Genomic DNA, 15,862 nt, shown 5'->3' on the forward strand with positions numbered 1-15,862 from the left:
GATATATAGAGTCTGACTCACTTGAGTAGATGAATGACAGTCTTTTATAGAATAATGATTCATGGATTCAGTTGGGAATCAGAAGGGAAATCTCCAGATAGTGAAAGCAGTTTGGGGAGAGTAAGACAGAAAGTGTAATACAAGTTGGAACAGAAAGTGGATGGCAGTGTTTCTTAAATTTAAAGTGCATAGGGATTAAATAAGAATTAGTTAAAATGCAGACTTTAATTCAGTAGGTCTAGGGTAGGGCCTGAGATTTCGCATTTCTAACAAGCTGTCCAGGTAAAGCTGCAGCTGCTGCTGGGTCACTGACTACAATTTGTGTAGCAAGAGATAGTGGGTAACGTCCTCTTGCCCTTCACCAAGAGAAGAAAGGAGATGTCTTTTTGTCCAATGCTTTGAGGCTTTGAGGCTTCCTCTGAAGTAGAAAGTATACTAACGTCACGGAGTGCTTTATTTTTGAAACTAGCTATGATCCACTAACTAATTAAGAATTTGTTACCCTAAATGTTTTTGAAATTAATAATATTTCTGTTCTACTTCCTGAACAGTTAAATTTAATTCAACAAATAGAATCTGTTAAGATTTAGGGACTAAGAAGGATATATGTGACAGCCTGCACGAGGGAATTCATCATCTTCCTGGGGAGACAGAAAATTCACATGTGAAATGTTAAATAAATGTTTTAGGAGCACAGTGCAGGGTGGAAATCGTACTGACCAGAGAGGAAAGATGCTTGGAAAAGCCTTCACCCAGGAGGTGATATTTGAATTTGACCTTGAAGAACGAGTAGGATTATAATAGGGGGAAAATGGAGGGAAAGGGGAAGGATGCTTCAGGAACAAAGGCCTAAAGCTGGGGTTCTTAACTTTGCACATCAGATCATCCGGGAAGATTTACAAAAGAATTTCTAAGTCTAAATTAATTGGGGCCTGAGCACCGTTGTTTTCCGCACAGTTCCCTGGTGATATTAGTGCACAGTCAGGCTGAGTATAACTGGAGGTATAGAAAGATGCAAGTTTTCTGTTAAGATGTTAAGAATGTGATCCTTAAAAAAAAACAAAACAAAAGAATGCGATCCTTGAGCCAGCAACAGCAGCACCAATGAAAAGCTTTCTAGAAAAGCAAATTCTGACACACACACACACCCCTAACCTGTTGAGTCAGAATTTCTGGAAGAGGAGCCCTTGAAATGTCCAGTGATTCTCATGCTTGTTAAACTTTGAGACGCACTGGCCTATAGAATTGAGAGCTTCTATGGGACTCAGAGATGACATGCCCACCTACACTCAGACACGGGCATACATACCACCCCGTGGAAAGTTGAGGAGACAAAGAAGTGTGCAGAGATGAAGAGACAGCAGTGAGAAATATTTCCTCAGCAGGGTATATGGAAGGATCGCCACGGGAGCCAAAGGCCACTGGTGCAGGATGCAGCGCTCATGCAGTGGGGAAAGCGGCAGGAGGGCTGGCAGCCACGGCATCGCTAGACTGGATGGTGTGCCCAGGCTGTGCTGGGATGTCACACCTGAGATGAGTGGGAGTGAACAGGTGGCCACAGAACTGCCCTGGGTAATGATGTGATGGGCTGACATCAAGAATGGCTTTAGTGGGGAGGGTACAGCTCAGTGGCACAGTGCATGCTCAGTATGCATGAGGTCCAAGGTTCAATCTCCAGTACCTCCATTAAAAGTAAATAAATAAATAAATAAATAAATAAATAAATAAATAAATAAAACTAATTACCTCCCCCTAAAAAGTAATAAAATAAATTTTAAAAGAATGGTTTTAGAAGCTGTGGTGTATATATATATATATATATATATATATATATAAAAATATATATGTATATATACACATACACACACACATATATATTTATTTATATGTGTATATATGTGTATATATATTTATATGTGTGTGTGTATATATATATAGAGAGAGAGAGAGAAAACTCAGCCATAAAAAAAGTGAAATAATGCCATTTGCAGCAGCATGGATGGACATAGAGATTATCATACAAAGTGAAGTAAGTCAGGCAGAGAAAGACAAATATCACTTATATGTAGAATCTAAAATATGGCACAAATTAACTTATTTAGAAAACAGAAACAGACTCACAGACATAGAAACAAACTTATGGTAACCAGTGGGTAAAATGGGGAGGGAGGGGTAAATTAGGAGTCTGGGATTTGCAGATACTAACCATTGTATATAAAATAGATAAACAAGGTCCTACTGTTTAGCACAGGGAACTATATTCAACATCTTATAATAACCTATAATGATAAAGATTATGAAAAAGAATATATATGTATAACGGAATCACTATGCTGTACACCAGAAAGTAACACAACATTGTAAATCACCTAAACTTCAATTAAAAAAAAATGGCTTTAAGGCTTTCTAGCTGTAGTCTTTTCTTTTTGGTAAGTTTGTCTTTCCATTGGCTTCTTAGTAAATCTACACATTCTCTTCCGGGCATCTGGTGGAAGAAGGCTGCTGGAACACTGAGTCTCTACACTGAAGTGTCCTCCTTCTTATCTTAGCTTCTGTTTTTAAGTCTTACTTTCCTTATTACAATAATTTTATATTCTTATGGTTTCACATGCTTACTGACATTAAGAATTTCACTGCACCACTTCCCCTTTCTCCAAGCTCTTCAGTCTCACTTCTTCTCCTTCATGCTTTCTCTTAAGCATCTCATTTTTTTATAAGCTCTAAATCCTATTTCTCCAGAACTCTGTGCCCATTTATTCTTTCTTTTTACGTATTATACTGTCATTCAGTCTCTCCAGGTTCATACTCAGCTCTCTGCCTCCACCCCATCATCCTGCTTCATTTATTTCTTATCTTCTAATGAAAAAAGATCATTTCTAAGTATGTTGACAAAGAACTTCTTATTGGTCAGGTAGGCTCATGCTGTTTAAAATGTCAGTGGCTTCTCGCTCAATCCAAAACAGGCTGATGGAGTAAACGAGGGTGTCTGCTCTGCATAGCCATTCAGACAGAGAGAGGGAGAAATATATTTGAGGAGATACTATTATTTTTTAGGAGCCAGGCCTAGAAGTAGACGCATCACTCCCAGCCACATTCCATTGGCCAGAACTCAGTTATATGGCCTCATCTTACTGCAGGGGGAGCTGGGAATATGGTCCAGCAATGTGCCCCGGTGGGAAAAGACTGGGACTCTGATGAATGCACCGCTTTCTTTGCCACACCCTACTTTCTCATGTCAGCCCCACTAAAGCTAGTACCTGTCAGGTCCTCCATGTTGGGAGGTGTAATAAGGAGAGCGAGTTATTCTATGCTGAGTGTACATCGGGAATGCTACACACATTAGCTCATTCAGGCCTCAGGGCAATCTTGTAAAGTAGCTATTATTTTCACTGTACCAATTTTACAGATGAGGAAAGTAAAGAACAAAGATACAATAATTCACCCAAGGTTGCACAATTAGTATATATGTAATTGAACTGGTAGTGGAATCAGGGCAGTCAGTTCCAGAGGTCGGTGGCTTATGTTACACAGACTCTCATGCAAAGAAAGTGACCATCAGGGCTGGACAGAAATGGATAGAAATGACTGTTCTGTAATCTACTGGTTGTATAATCTTGCACACGTTTCTCAACTTCTATAAGCCTTGGCTTCTTCATTTGTATATTGAATTATTAGTATTACTTACCTGATAGAATGTTACGGGATTAAATGAGGTAATGTATTTATTATATGCTGCCTTCATGACATTGTGGAATTTTCATGCTTAATGCTATGGCTGGCACACAGTAAATGCACAGCGAATATTAACCATTATTATCATTATTATACCACATTGCTTCCTTACAAATCAATTAATCCTAAGTGAAGGTTTGTGTCCAATATTTGGTATAGCGAAAGCCACTTCTTATAAGCGTAGACTAATATTTCCCTTTTGTGTACTAGCTCTTCAAATTCCTTTACACCATTTTTGTATTATTTTTTTCAGAAAATGTTTTGTTCATGTTGAAAATCCTTACCTGGATTCTATGGATGAAGATGTTCTCTATCACTTGGATTTAGGAACAAAAACACACAACCTACCAGCAATGTTTGGAGATGTAAAGGTAAAAGTATTTCTTTCCTGTTTAGGAAAAACAATTGTTTCTTCTGGTGATATTTCTCCTTATCTTCGTAACATAAACTTTACACATTTAGCTAGAGAAATGTCGGAGGTCCCAATAGGAACCAAAGCCACACTCAATTCTCTGAAACAATTAAGAATGTGTACATGATGAATAATCATTTCCACCTCAACAACATATAAAGTTTCCCAAACTAAATCTAATTCAGTCATGGTATTGGACTCCTCTGGTCCCTAGAGATAAATACAATTTTACTGGCAATACTGCTGGGTGTTCAGAATTCATTCTGATTCAGTTCACTGTTTAACATCTACATTTCTAGAAGAAACTCACTAATTCTCATTTTATGAAATTACTCAGTAAAACTAACAATACTATCGTATTCTATTTCTTAAAAATAACCATTATCCAATATGTCATAGTATTAAGATTTTTGTTATTTCATATGAAATATGAGAACATTGTTTATGGAATGCTGCTAGGAAAATTATACTTTTGTATTATTTATTTTATCTTAAATATATATGTTAATTATAAAAGTAGCTTATGTTCATTATTTGAAATTGGAAAAATAAAAAAAAGAACAATGATTTTTAAAAACACATCTAAAAAAACCCTACCATCTAGACACAGAAACCATCAGCCTGTTTTCTTTTCTTTCAATGCTTTTTAATAAATAGATTTTAAAATAGTTGGAGTCACATAACTTTACCCACTGTGTTTTTCATGTAACTTTATGTCATTAACATTTCTCCACATTATATTCTCTTTGAAACACATAATTTTTGGATGCCAAGAATTTGACATTGGTCTCTGCCATACACTATGTAGTCTACTACTGACTTTAATGTTGAAGTATTTTCTGTTATAAACAGCACTCAAGTGGATATTTTTGTACCTACATTTTTTTCACATTTAAGTCTATTTGCTTAAGATAATATATGGAAATGGTCAAGGGAAATGAACTTTAAAAAATATTGTTTTCCAAATGGCCTACACCTATTTACAATCCCACCAGTAGAGAACTATGTAGTTTTCATTTGATTTTATCCACTCCTTTAGCAATTGCAAGAACAAAAATAAAATTCGCACATCCACTGTCTCAAATCTTCACATTCTCTCTTTTAGTGGATTTAACAGATAGTCATTTCCTCCATAAAACAACAAAATTGATTTCAGAGTGGTCAAAGGTGGTTAACAGGATATACCATATAGTGGCTGAGCTAGGACTTGGATCAAATTCTTCCAAGTACAATTTCCAGGGACTTGAGAAAGTCCCACTGCACTAGGTGGACTCTTAGAGTAACCATAACTGAGAGTAGTCCATCAATTGTCAGGGGGCATTGAAGAAAGGGGAGGAAGAAGAGGAGGATGTCAGCTAGAGGAAGGAGGAGGAGAAGCAAGGAAAAGAGAAAGAGAGGGAGGAGAGAAGAAATAAATCTATGACGTTCATCAACAGTAGGTGCTAAATTGCTTCCTCCCCCTGCCATCTCCCCTAGGGAATGAGGTGTGAAGACGTGGGCTGATCTGATCTGACCCACGGATTTCCCTATTCCCCTCCAGTCAGCTTTTCTTGGCCTCCCTCCATCTTCTGCTTCATCTTCTCAATGTAACCTCTCTCCCTCCTGCTGATTCTGATGTTCCTGCTCCAAGAGTAATTGATCAAGGCTGTCTTTGGTACTCATTAACCAGACTTCATCTGAATTCAAACGTTAGGTTTGAGGTTCATGCCTCACAATGATTTTCCCAGAATACTTACATAAAAATAACTCTGATTAATTTAAAGACCCATCGTAATTTCTAATTAGTAACTAAAAGACTTGTGTTTTTGAGACAGAAGGTGATCTATTATCTACACATCTAGGTATTAGTCTGTCCTCTACCTGACTTGATTTTTATCAGCATTTATACTCTATCTGTCAAAACCACTATCCAACCTTATAAGCTCACAACCCACCTGGTTGTGGACCCTTTTTGTAGGTTCTCTTCTGGGTGAAAAATATACGCCCTGGTTTAGAACCCATTTTATTCTACTAGAGAGCAACTCTATTGACTGGGTCATTTTGATAGGAGGCAAAAGTGCGTGCGTGCGTGTGTGTGTGTGTGTATGTGTAGATTGGGGAGCAGGTGACATAGTTCCAAACGATGGCTGTTTAACCTTTCTTTAAAGGCAACAGGTAAAGTCTGACTTTTGCTCTTCTCAGAAACCTGCCCTCTTCCAGTCCCATTCTTATCTGTGAGTAAGAACATGCTAGGTTCAATTTCTTGACCCCCTTAAATCCCAGGGCAGCAGTTTTAGCTAAGAAGAGAGGACATAATCCATCAGTACCTGAAAACAACCTTGTCTTCAAGAAGATGATAATCATTACTCATAGCCAATCTTCAAAGGAAAGGAGAACTTTGGGTGTGTACATTTTAAATCTTAAAGAGTCTGATAATCATTCCTGTTTCCTTCATTTCCTTACCTACTGTATTTTTAAAAGTTTTGTTAGCTGCTGCTTCAAAATATCAGTGGCTTAACACAATGTAAGTTTGTTTCTCATTCACACTGAGTACAAAGAGGGTGTCCCTGGTCAATGGGTGGCTTTCCTCCCACTGGTGATGAGAGACTCTGGCTCCTTTCATCGTGTTGCTCTGTCACCTTCAAGACAGAGTCAAAGTCTCCTTGGGTGTCAACACCCATTCAGCAGACAGACAGAAGACAGTCTGCAGATAGACAGAAGACAGTCTGCAGCATCACCAGTGGGAGAGTTCTCTGGGCACGGACTGGAAGTGACACTCTTTACTTCTGCTGATATTCCAGTAGTTGGAACTCAGGCATATGGTCTCATCTAACTGCAAAGGAGGCTGGGAAGTTGCACTTCATAGTGTGCCCAGAAAGAAGGGGAAAGAGCTTTGGTGAACAGCTAATGAATGTCTTTTGTCATATTGACTTGAATGTCATATTCATTTTCTGTTGTTGAAAAAAATATAGCAATGTTTGTTTAGTTAATCCTATTGAATTTACATTTTCCTTTTAAAATTCTTATATTTTTATATTTTAAGAATACAGAATAATATAGCCTACAAAATTTAAATGTTCAACTGTTTAAAAAAGTTAATTGCTGTATCAGAGGGGAACACATAAAAATATTATTTTATGTTTCATATTTTACTTAATTAGTCCTATTAGTACTAACTGTCACTGTTAACTAGTCCTATTTTATTTAAATAATAGCAATTTATGTAAATGAAAGATAAATAATACAACATATTTTCAGGTGAAATAATTTTTTAAAAAATCTCTATCAGTTCACAAGAGAAAGGATATTTTTGGTTCTCCAAAAGTTAGAAGGATATAATCTATATAAATTTAAGTGTATCTGTTATGCTATTCCACAAAAATGGTTGAACAAAATTGAAATCAGTTGAAAAATATAGTGGAGGGTCTTTAAAGTTTATCTATTCAAACTCAATCTCCAAGTATGTCTTTTATAAAATCACTAACTAGTACCCTCTAATCTCTCCCTAGAAATTTCAAGTAACATGGGAAAGCATTATCTTATAACACTCTGTCATATACATTTTAAAAGTCTCTACACTCCTTTGTTGACATACAAAACACCTATTCTGCAGTAGGACCAGATTAATACAACGTGGCGAAGCTGAGTCTTTCAAGACGCTAGGCATATCTGAACGTGAGTTCATCCTGGCAGTCATTAGGAAGGTCCTTAACATATTTTTGTAATGCTTCAAAGGCTCCTTCCCAATACGTTCCTATCTTTGATAAAACCAGGACAACTGATAATTTGGGGGGGGACATAAATCACAGAAGTTGTCACTTAAGGCCAGTGTTGGCTGGTGGTCTTCAGCCATATTTTACTTCTCATTAAAGCAGCCAGACTGAAAACTGTGTCTAGAGGTGATATTTAGTTAAGTCTGATTTAGAAGTAGGGCTTTGAGAACAAAAATGCTTCTGTCCATACTTATCATCTTTATGTCTCCAGAAACATTCAGAAATTCCAGTTGATTACAGCAATATCTACAGTTCAAAGAAGGATTCCAACCACAAGCTATTCCAACATCTGTTTTGGTTTTATGGTCAATCTGAATAGTTGTAATTTACATTTACTGGCACCACACAAATGAGGTTATTTTCAAACTACTGTATTTTGCAAAAAGGAAACAACAATAAAAACGACCTCCTTATACTTAGATCTTGAGCCAAGGCTTACCTATCTATACCAACAGAGGGGAAGGTTTCCCAAATAATCAATAATAATTTAAAAACTCACCTTAGACCATGGTCTAAAGATAACTCTTTGTTATTCAGCCCTGATGGCTAACTTTCATTGCCGTTCATTACCAACTCTAGCCCCGACAGAGAAACTCATAAGAGGGCACAGAAAAGACAATAATGAGGGTAGAAGAGAATCAGAGGTCTGGATAAAAGGATAATTACATCCCATAACTGGGAGTGAGGGTGGCACAGCAATTATTGCTAAATGGAAACAGAATGCATCATGTCATGAGACCACCCAATATTCGCAGTAAATCGCTTGTGAACCAGGCACTGACTCTACAACCTCAGATAGGTACTTCTGTGGGCAGATGCTCTTTATTCCTGTGAGGGACCTCACCGGCAGTCCTTCTGATGCTCTGCCTAACACTGCTCACATCAGTCAGGCACCACCAGCTGCCTTTTCCTTACTAGCTTTGAATTAGCTTCATGTATACTAAATTCCACAAATACAGAGACAATAAGCAAGCTCAAAAGTAGGGCCAGGAAAGTGCTATATGATCTGGAACATCTTAATCAGAGATGGGGTTGGGGTGCAAAGCCAGGTTTAACCTAGCTTCAAAAGGCACTCCTTTAAGCACTGTGTTGCCTTAGCTCTCTGATTTGGATCTTTAGACTCTGGGCACCTCACTGCTCAGCTTGGATTGCAGAATGACTCTGCACCTGGCACGCTTCTGTGGTCTGTGCCTCCTCGGGTCTCTGACATCTGCTGCCACTCCTCCTCCCCGCTGCTGAGCCCTGGTTCCTGCCAGGTGGGCTCTCATGCATGCTGCTCTTAGGCCACTCCCATCCTCTCTCTGGCATCCTCCTCTCCCATCCCTGGTGCTGATGTACCCCTAATAGGCACTTGCACAAACAGCTACCAGACAATTTTATCACTATATTTTACACCATACTTTATTAGCTTTGACACCCTTGACCGTGACGCGTATTGTAATTGCAGCGATGTTAAAATGTGAATAAGGCAAAAATAAAACCAAATCATTGGAACTGATGAAATATCGTAATGAGAATTCCAGTCTACAATGATAAGGCTTGTTTCATGAGAATTTCTTCTGAATGAGAAGTTAGAAAGTCTTGATGTGATTTCTTTAAAACCTTAGGGTAACATAGTATGTTTTACAATAAAAATGTATGATTGGGAATATGGAATCAGAAAACATATCTCTAAATTTGTAGTTCTCCTTTTGTTCTCGTGTTACTTACTTTCTATGTTCTTGGTATTTACATGTGAAGCTTAAAGCCCAACAACGTGCTACCGGTATCAACTGAAAATGCTGGTTGATACTCACTATAAACAAAAACACCAGGAAACACCCACTCAAACAAAATCAACTTACTTTGATTTTGTGATTATCTTTTTCTTTACTAAGTACCTCAAACTTTGTTTCTGGTTGCCTTATTTACAGGTTAATGATGCAAATTAGTGAACTCCTGAACATAACCCATAATATCTACATATACTCTTAAGTTTATTACTGAAAAATAAAATAAAACCATTAAAGTTGAAAGGTGACACTTGCCTTTTAATTTCAGGTACTAAGGCAGGTAATTGTTTATTTTTATTAACAGTTTGTCTGCATTGGCGGGAGCCCCAACAGAATGAAAGCATTTGCCCTGTTCATGCATAAGGAGCTCAGACTGGAGGATGCTGAAGAGGACATGAAGGACATCTGTGCCGGGACAGACAGATATTGCATGTACAAAATTGGTCCCGTGCTCTCCATCAGTGTAAGTGCTCAGTGGCTGCGTGTCAGGTAGTCATCACAAGTTAGAAGAAAGTGGAAATTTCCAAATACAGGAGGGATATTTTTTTCCCCTCCTGCTATGCATTTTCACACAATTAAATTCAGTGTCCAGGTGTGACATTCATTGTTGGAAAAAGTCCTAGGGGCAGAAAATAGCATTCAGTGCTACTTTGGTTTAGTTTATTAGTTACCTCTTGGCTATGCAAGTTAGAGAAAAAAGCCTCAAAGCACACTTGTCTTCAGTTGGTAACTGATTAATAAGCCATCAGCAATTTTTTCTCCTCTATCCTTTATCCAGCTTTGGGAATGTTGGGATTTTAGTACACAGGGGCCAATTTTCAGGATTGCCAAGGTGGTGCCATTCAACATTGTAAGCTCTCTGAAAAGCTGCTAACGCACTTACACAGAGCTCTTGCGAATTGCTCTCCTGTATTTAGAATATGTTAATAGCTCTGGACACACAGTGTCCTGAGACAATATGAAAGTGGAATGATTTGTAATTTTAGGGAATGCAGAGACCCTTTCTCTCTTGGACTCAGGATTGCATACACTTAGGAGAGTGTAGATGCGTGTGCACCCAGCTTACCTTCTAAGTTGGTCTCTCTGCCACAGGGCTGTACTCTGAAACAATAGCTCTAAGTCTGTCACGCACCTGGACATGGCAGCCCCATAAGGGGTATAGCTGAGCATGCCAGGTGACAAGGGAAGAATCCACTGTAGAGGTGTGACAATTCTAAGGAGTTGAATTGTCTGTGACAACTGCGCCAGGGAATAGCTGCTCTCCCTCAATTGCTCTATAGTACCTGGAGATGGAAGGATGGATGATGGTGGCTGAAAGCCTGAATGAAGAAGGGAAGACTGTGCAACACCAATGGGACAGCTAGGTTGATGTCCTCTCTGGGCTAGAATACCTGAAACTGGCTTTGGACTCAAATGAGAAAATCCATTCATTTATATATTTGCTCATTCAGCAATAAGAGCATATCTACTTGAGAAAGAAACTGAATATCCTCTGCTCTTTGTGAATTTTGTCTTACTAACTTTTGCTTGACTTTGAGACTACAGCTCTTTGTCCTTTTTTTTTTTTTTGCACAGTAACTGGATAAAGGCAAAAACGTAAAATTTGTGAAAATGTGAAACTATCATAAACAAGTAGTAAAACTTCAGAGTAAGATATAAAAACTGCAGTAGACTGATCCTGCTGTCCTGCCAGGGGAGAAAGAACTAAAATAAGCATCATGTCCAGAGGGGTCAGCCAGTGAGAAATGAGCCTCACTCGGCAGAAAGAGGGTTTCCAATTGAGACCTCTTCTTTAAAAATCCTTCCTCTCCAGCAGCTGCTGAGATGCGTGTGTGTGTGAGTGAGTGTGTGTGTGTGTGTGTGTGAGAGAGAGAGAGAGAGAGAGAGAGAGAGAGAGAGAGAGAGTCTAGCAGAAACACAAAGCCCATTTGTCATTTTATCACCAGGCTGCATAATAAATGATAATCATAAACCTATCAAATATCTGATTTAGAAGGAACCTAATAGATCACATAATGGTTCATTCTCTTAATTTACAGTTGAGGAGATGAGATTTAGAGAGTTTACTCATTAGTGGCAGAGCCCAGACTTGTTAATCTTGGACATACAATTATTATAGGTTTGATTCATGCCTTCAGGAGACTTAGAATGCATTTGGAAGTCAGGACGTGTTCCAGGGGAACCGAAAATGGGGAACCCAGAGGTTCAGAGTTTCCATAGTTTAACATTCTTGATGGTGAGTGGAAGGAAGCTCAGGTGTAAACATTATAGTTATGGCTGCAAGGCTTTTCCAGATTTGTTAATGAGAGAATTAGTGGCAGCCATTACCTAATCTTCCATGTTGCCCCTGGTGCTTTTCTGCACACAAAGTCTTTGTGGCCAAGAGTAGAATACTGAAGAACACATTTGACTCTCTGGTGTTAGGAATGAAATAGACATCAATTCTAAACTTAGCTCCAGCCACTACAAATTCCAGCATGGAGAATCTTTCTAGAGCATGTTTAGAACATATTGTAACCAACAGGAGTAGCTAAGTCCCCTAACCTGTGTTGACTCCTCTTCTGTGACATTGATTCTACTCTTCCAAATGTTGAGGAAAACCAGGCTTATGGTCATGATTTCCATCAACTTAACCTCACCTACACATTCAGTATATGCTCCAGATTGGTAGGTAGAGATTTAACCCACATCTCTACCCTTGTACCTTTCAAAGCTCACACAGAAGTACCAGGAAACAATCAAAGCTACCTAGGAGCAATGAAATGGGTTCACTCTTTCATTTAGTATGGTGGAAAAGGACTAAATACATGGCAGCCAAATCTCTAGTTCCTCGAAATCGAGTCAATCCTGCAAAAGCTCTTTTTCAAAGGCTCACTCTGAAGAGCCCAGTAGGGAGAGGAGAAATGGCGCTGCCCCGACACACCAGTATGCCCCGCCGTCCCCACCTTCTGCTCTTGGTGAGGAGGGCTGAACTCAGTTTAACTGGCAGGGAGGCACCTCTCTCTGATCGTCACAGATGGACCCATCTATCAGCATGTCATGTAGGCGTCAGTTAGAGCTGACTTACATTTTCCTCAGCTTTGGCAAAGTCATAATGATTATGTAAATTTATCTGAGGGCTGTTAACTTGTAATGAAGGAAGAAAATATGTCCTGTGCGTGTTATCAGTCTGTGAGATGTATAATGACTTTCTCTTTTCTCTTCACAGCATGGCATGGGCATCCCCTCCATTTCTATTATGCTTCATGAACTCATTAAACTACTGTACCATGCCCGGTGCTGTGACGTTACCATTATCAGAATTGGTACATCGGGGGGAATAGGTGAGATGTACTGATTTACACTGTTAAATCCAAATGCGTGTCCCATACAGGGCAATTGCCAAAACACAGCAACATACTCAGAGCCCAGCAGAAACCCAGATGGACTAAAAGTGTCAGGAGGCTGGGCTTGAGGAAATTTAGAAATTTAAACTTAAAGAAAATGAAAGAAATGTAAAGACACATTTCTCTTTTTTTCCTGCATGGAAACCTGGAGTGAGCGATGCCCCTGTCTCTGGCCCAGATGGACTTAGGTGTTCTTAAGGGGAAGAATTGCTAGGAAATAAGTTTTGAGGATAAGAATAAACTTCGAGGGTTAGAATAAATTTTGAAGCTTATGAATTTTATAAGTGACAGAAAGAAGTGCTTTCAAGTTAAAAAAAATCACTAAGATTTGCCTTGTTTGTCAGCTAAGTAAGCAGACTTTAATAGCTTTAGGAAAACATTGCTTTTAGCTCATGTCAGTGACAGCCTTTTTCTGGCGGGGTATTTTCCTCATCAATACACCAGGAGAGATCAGGCTGGGCTTTTAGGGAAGGGACAGGTGATGCTCCCTAAGGTTCTCTCAGAGCCCCCCTCCCCCATTTTTTCTTGGCTGGTCAGGCAGCTGTTCAGAAGCCTTGTTTAGGCCTCCCCCCCGGGCTGTGGTAAGGTTCTGAGGAGATCTCTTCCTTTTTCAACCTTTCTTCAGGAGCAGGTCTTGTGAGGGGTTGATTTTACTACATCACCAAATGCAGGTTCAGAGCATGGGCATTGTAACTGGAAAGGTTTGGTTGGCAGAATGACAGGACCAAATGGGAACTGTAAATAACATTGAGATTTTGGCCTTAGAATTACACATTTTTGGAGCAAGACAGGACCTCAGAAATCCTTAAGCAAAGAACTAGAGAAGCGGCTTGTCCAATATTACAGAGCCTCAGGTGGCTGAGTCGTGCTTCACTAGAAACAAAGATGTTCAAAAAGATCACGCCCTTTCCACAGCTGCAGTACAGGAATAACTTCCAGCCAAGGCCCTCCCAGGTGGATTAAAGAAGGACATCTATGGACGTCCACCCAGAAAGAGAAGGGAAGTGTTAGAAATCATTGTTACATCAAGCATCCTTCTGAACTGTTGTTTATCCAATGTTATCCCAAACAAGCAATAGTAGGGAGCGACGAGTCTGAGGATGCAGTGGATAACATTGTTATTAGGATTGCTTATAATTCTTGGGGGGTGGGTTACAAGGATCTGTCTGCATAGCCCATGCCATGTACCATCCTGACTGCTGTGGCTGCCCCTTGATATTAACAAGTGCCCAGCATGGGCAAGACTGCTGAGCGTCCAGCTCACGGTCATGGTTTTGTTTCAGGGCAACAGGATACACACAGCCCATGTATCGCAGTGAGGGTCTACGAACTGTGGGAAACTAAAGCGCTGTGCTATTGGGGATACCTCCATTTTGAAGTTCTGTTCTCATTAAAAACTCTCAGCTTATCGACAAGATGTGTTTGCTTGTTTTAAGAAATACTGATTTGCAATTTTTCAGTAAGTTTTCTATTATGGGGAGCAAAGAAACAAGGCAGTAGCTAGAGAAGAATATGAGTCAAGAGAAGGTGTTTTCACAATAAGAGATGTTGTATCACTTTCGAAAAGTCATTTGGAATTACCTAATAGAAAGGAAAAACTATTGATGTAGGGAAGAGAGGAAGACTGCTGGAATTATGTTCTTAAATAGGCAAGAGGGGATAGGAATTAGTGCAAAAGCGCAATTAGACTGGGAAAGAAATGAAGACAGTTCATACATAACAAGAGAGAAGTCATGTGGAATCTAAAAAATGAGACAAATGAACTTATTTGCAAAACAAACAGATTCACAGACACAGAAAACAAACTTAATGGTTACCAGAGGGGGAAGGGGGTGGGGGGAGGGATAAATTGGGAGTTCAGGATTTGCAGATACACACTACTATATATGAAATAGATAAACAGCAAGGTCCTACTGTACAGCACAGGGAACTATATTCAATATCTTGTAATAGACTATAATGAAAAAGAATATGAAAGATATATGTATCTTGAGATATAGCTTGAGTTTTTCTTTTTGTTTTTGCTGATCCTACTACTCCTTAGATGAGCCAACAAAACTTGATGATGATAAAATACTCGATTAAATAGTATTTTGGCCTTTGAAAGACTTTAACCAGGATATAAATGTTCTAATACATCCAAATATTAGGATGGCATGTGAATGACTTCATTTTGATGCCCACATTTTCAACTTCATTCTCAGTCATTTTCCTATTTCTATGTCTTGTAAATAATTCAAGAAGCCACCTATTTGACTTATTTTAAAAGTATCTGACCTGCAAAGGCTCTATCATCAGAGTCCACCTTGGGTCTCTAGCTGGATCTTCTAAATGAACCCCATGTTGAGCAATATTAGAATTTATTAAGAACCCAGAAGGATATGGCAGGAGTTGATAAACATTTTCTGTGCAGGGCCAGACAGTAAATATTTTAGGCTTTACAGGTCATATGGTTTCTGTTGCAGCTTCTCAACTTTGCCATTAGAATGTGGAAGCAATCATAGAAAATATGCAAATGAATGAATGTGGCTGTGTTCCAATAAAACTCCATTTACAAAGATGGGTGGATTTGGCCCATGCAGATCTCCGTCTACTGCATCTCTATGGAAGCATTAACTCATTCAACAAATTTTTATTGAGTACCTATAATGTGACAGACATAATGCTAGACCTGGGGAGACAATTGTGGACAGACACTGCTCTTGCCTTTACAGAGCTTATGTTTTATCAGGGCAATAGACAAACAAATGAGTAATTACAGAAAGTGCGATGAATGTTAGGACAGAGACAGTCTAGGGCACTATCAAT

At 39.0% G+C, this 15,862-nt stretch overlaps 2 protein-coding genes across 17 annotated transcripts in view; one reads left to right on the forward strand and one right to left on the reverse strand.

Moving 5' to 3' along the window:
- The window catches only part of CCDC148 (coiled-coil domain containing 148), a 325,980-nt gene that overhangs the window by 69,237 nt on the left and 240,881 nt on the right, over positions 1-15,862 (reverse strand). The gene's annotated exons all lie outside the window — the stretch shown is intronic.
- The window catches only part of UPP2 (uridine phosphorylase 2), a 31,672-nt gene that overhangs the window by 1,772 nt on the left and 14,038 nt on the right, over positions 1-15,862 (forward strand). For 2 of the 3 annotated variants that reach the window (XR_836488.3, XM_010971340.3), the window contains exons 2-4: positions 3,986-4,103; positions 9,973-10,131; positions 12,877-12,991. Coding sequence is in view for 2 of the 3 variants with exons in the window: in XM_010971340.3 (XP_010969642.1) it covers positions 3,986-4,103; positions 9,973-10,131; positions 12,877-12,991 (392 nt within the window). In the remaining variant the exon portion in view is untranslated. Of the gene's footprint in view, positions 1-3,985; positions 4,104-6,406; positions 6,526-9,972; positions 10,132-12,876; positions 12,992-15,862 lie in introns of those variants that run through there. The other variant, XM_045507692.2, reaches the window with a different exon arrangement.

The sequence above is a fragment of the Camelus bactrianus genome, chromosome 5, assembly GCF_048773025.1.
Source record: "Camelus bactrianus isolate YW-2024 breed Bactrian camel chromosome 5, ASM4877302v1, whole genome shotgun sequence".
NCBI classification, from domain to species: Eukaryota; Metazoa; Chordata; class Mammalia; order Artiodactyla; family Camelidae; genus Camelus; species Camelus bactrianus.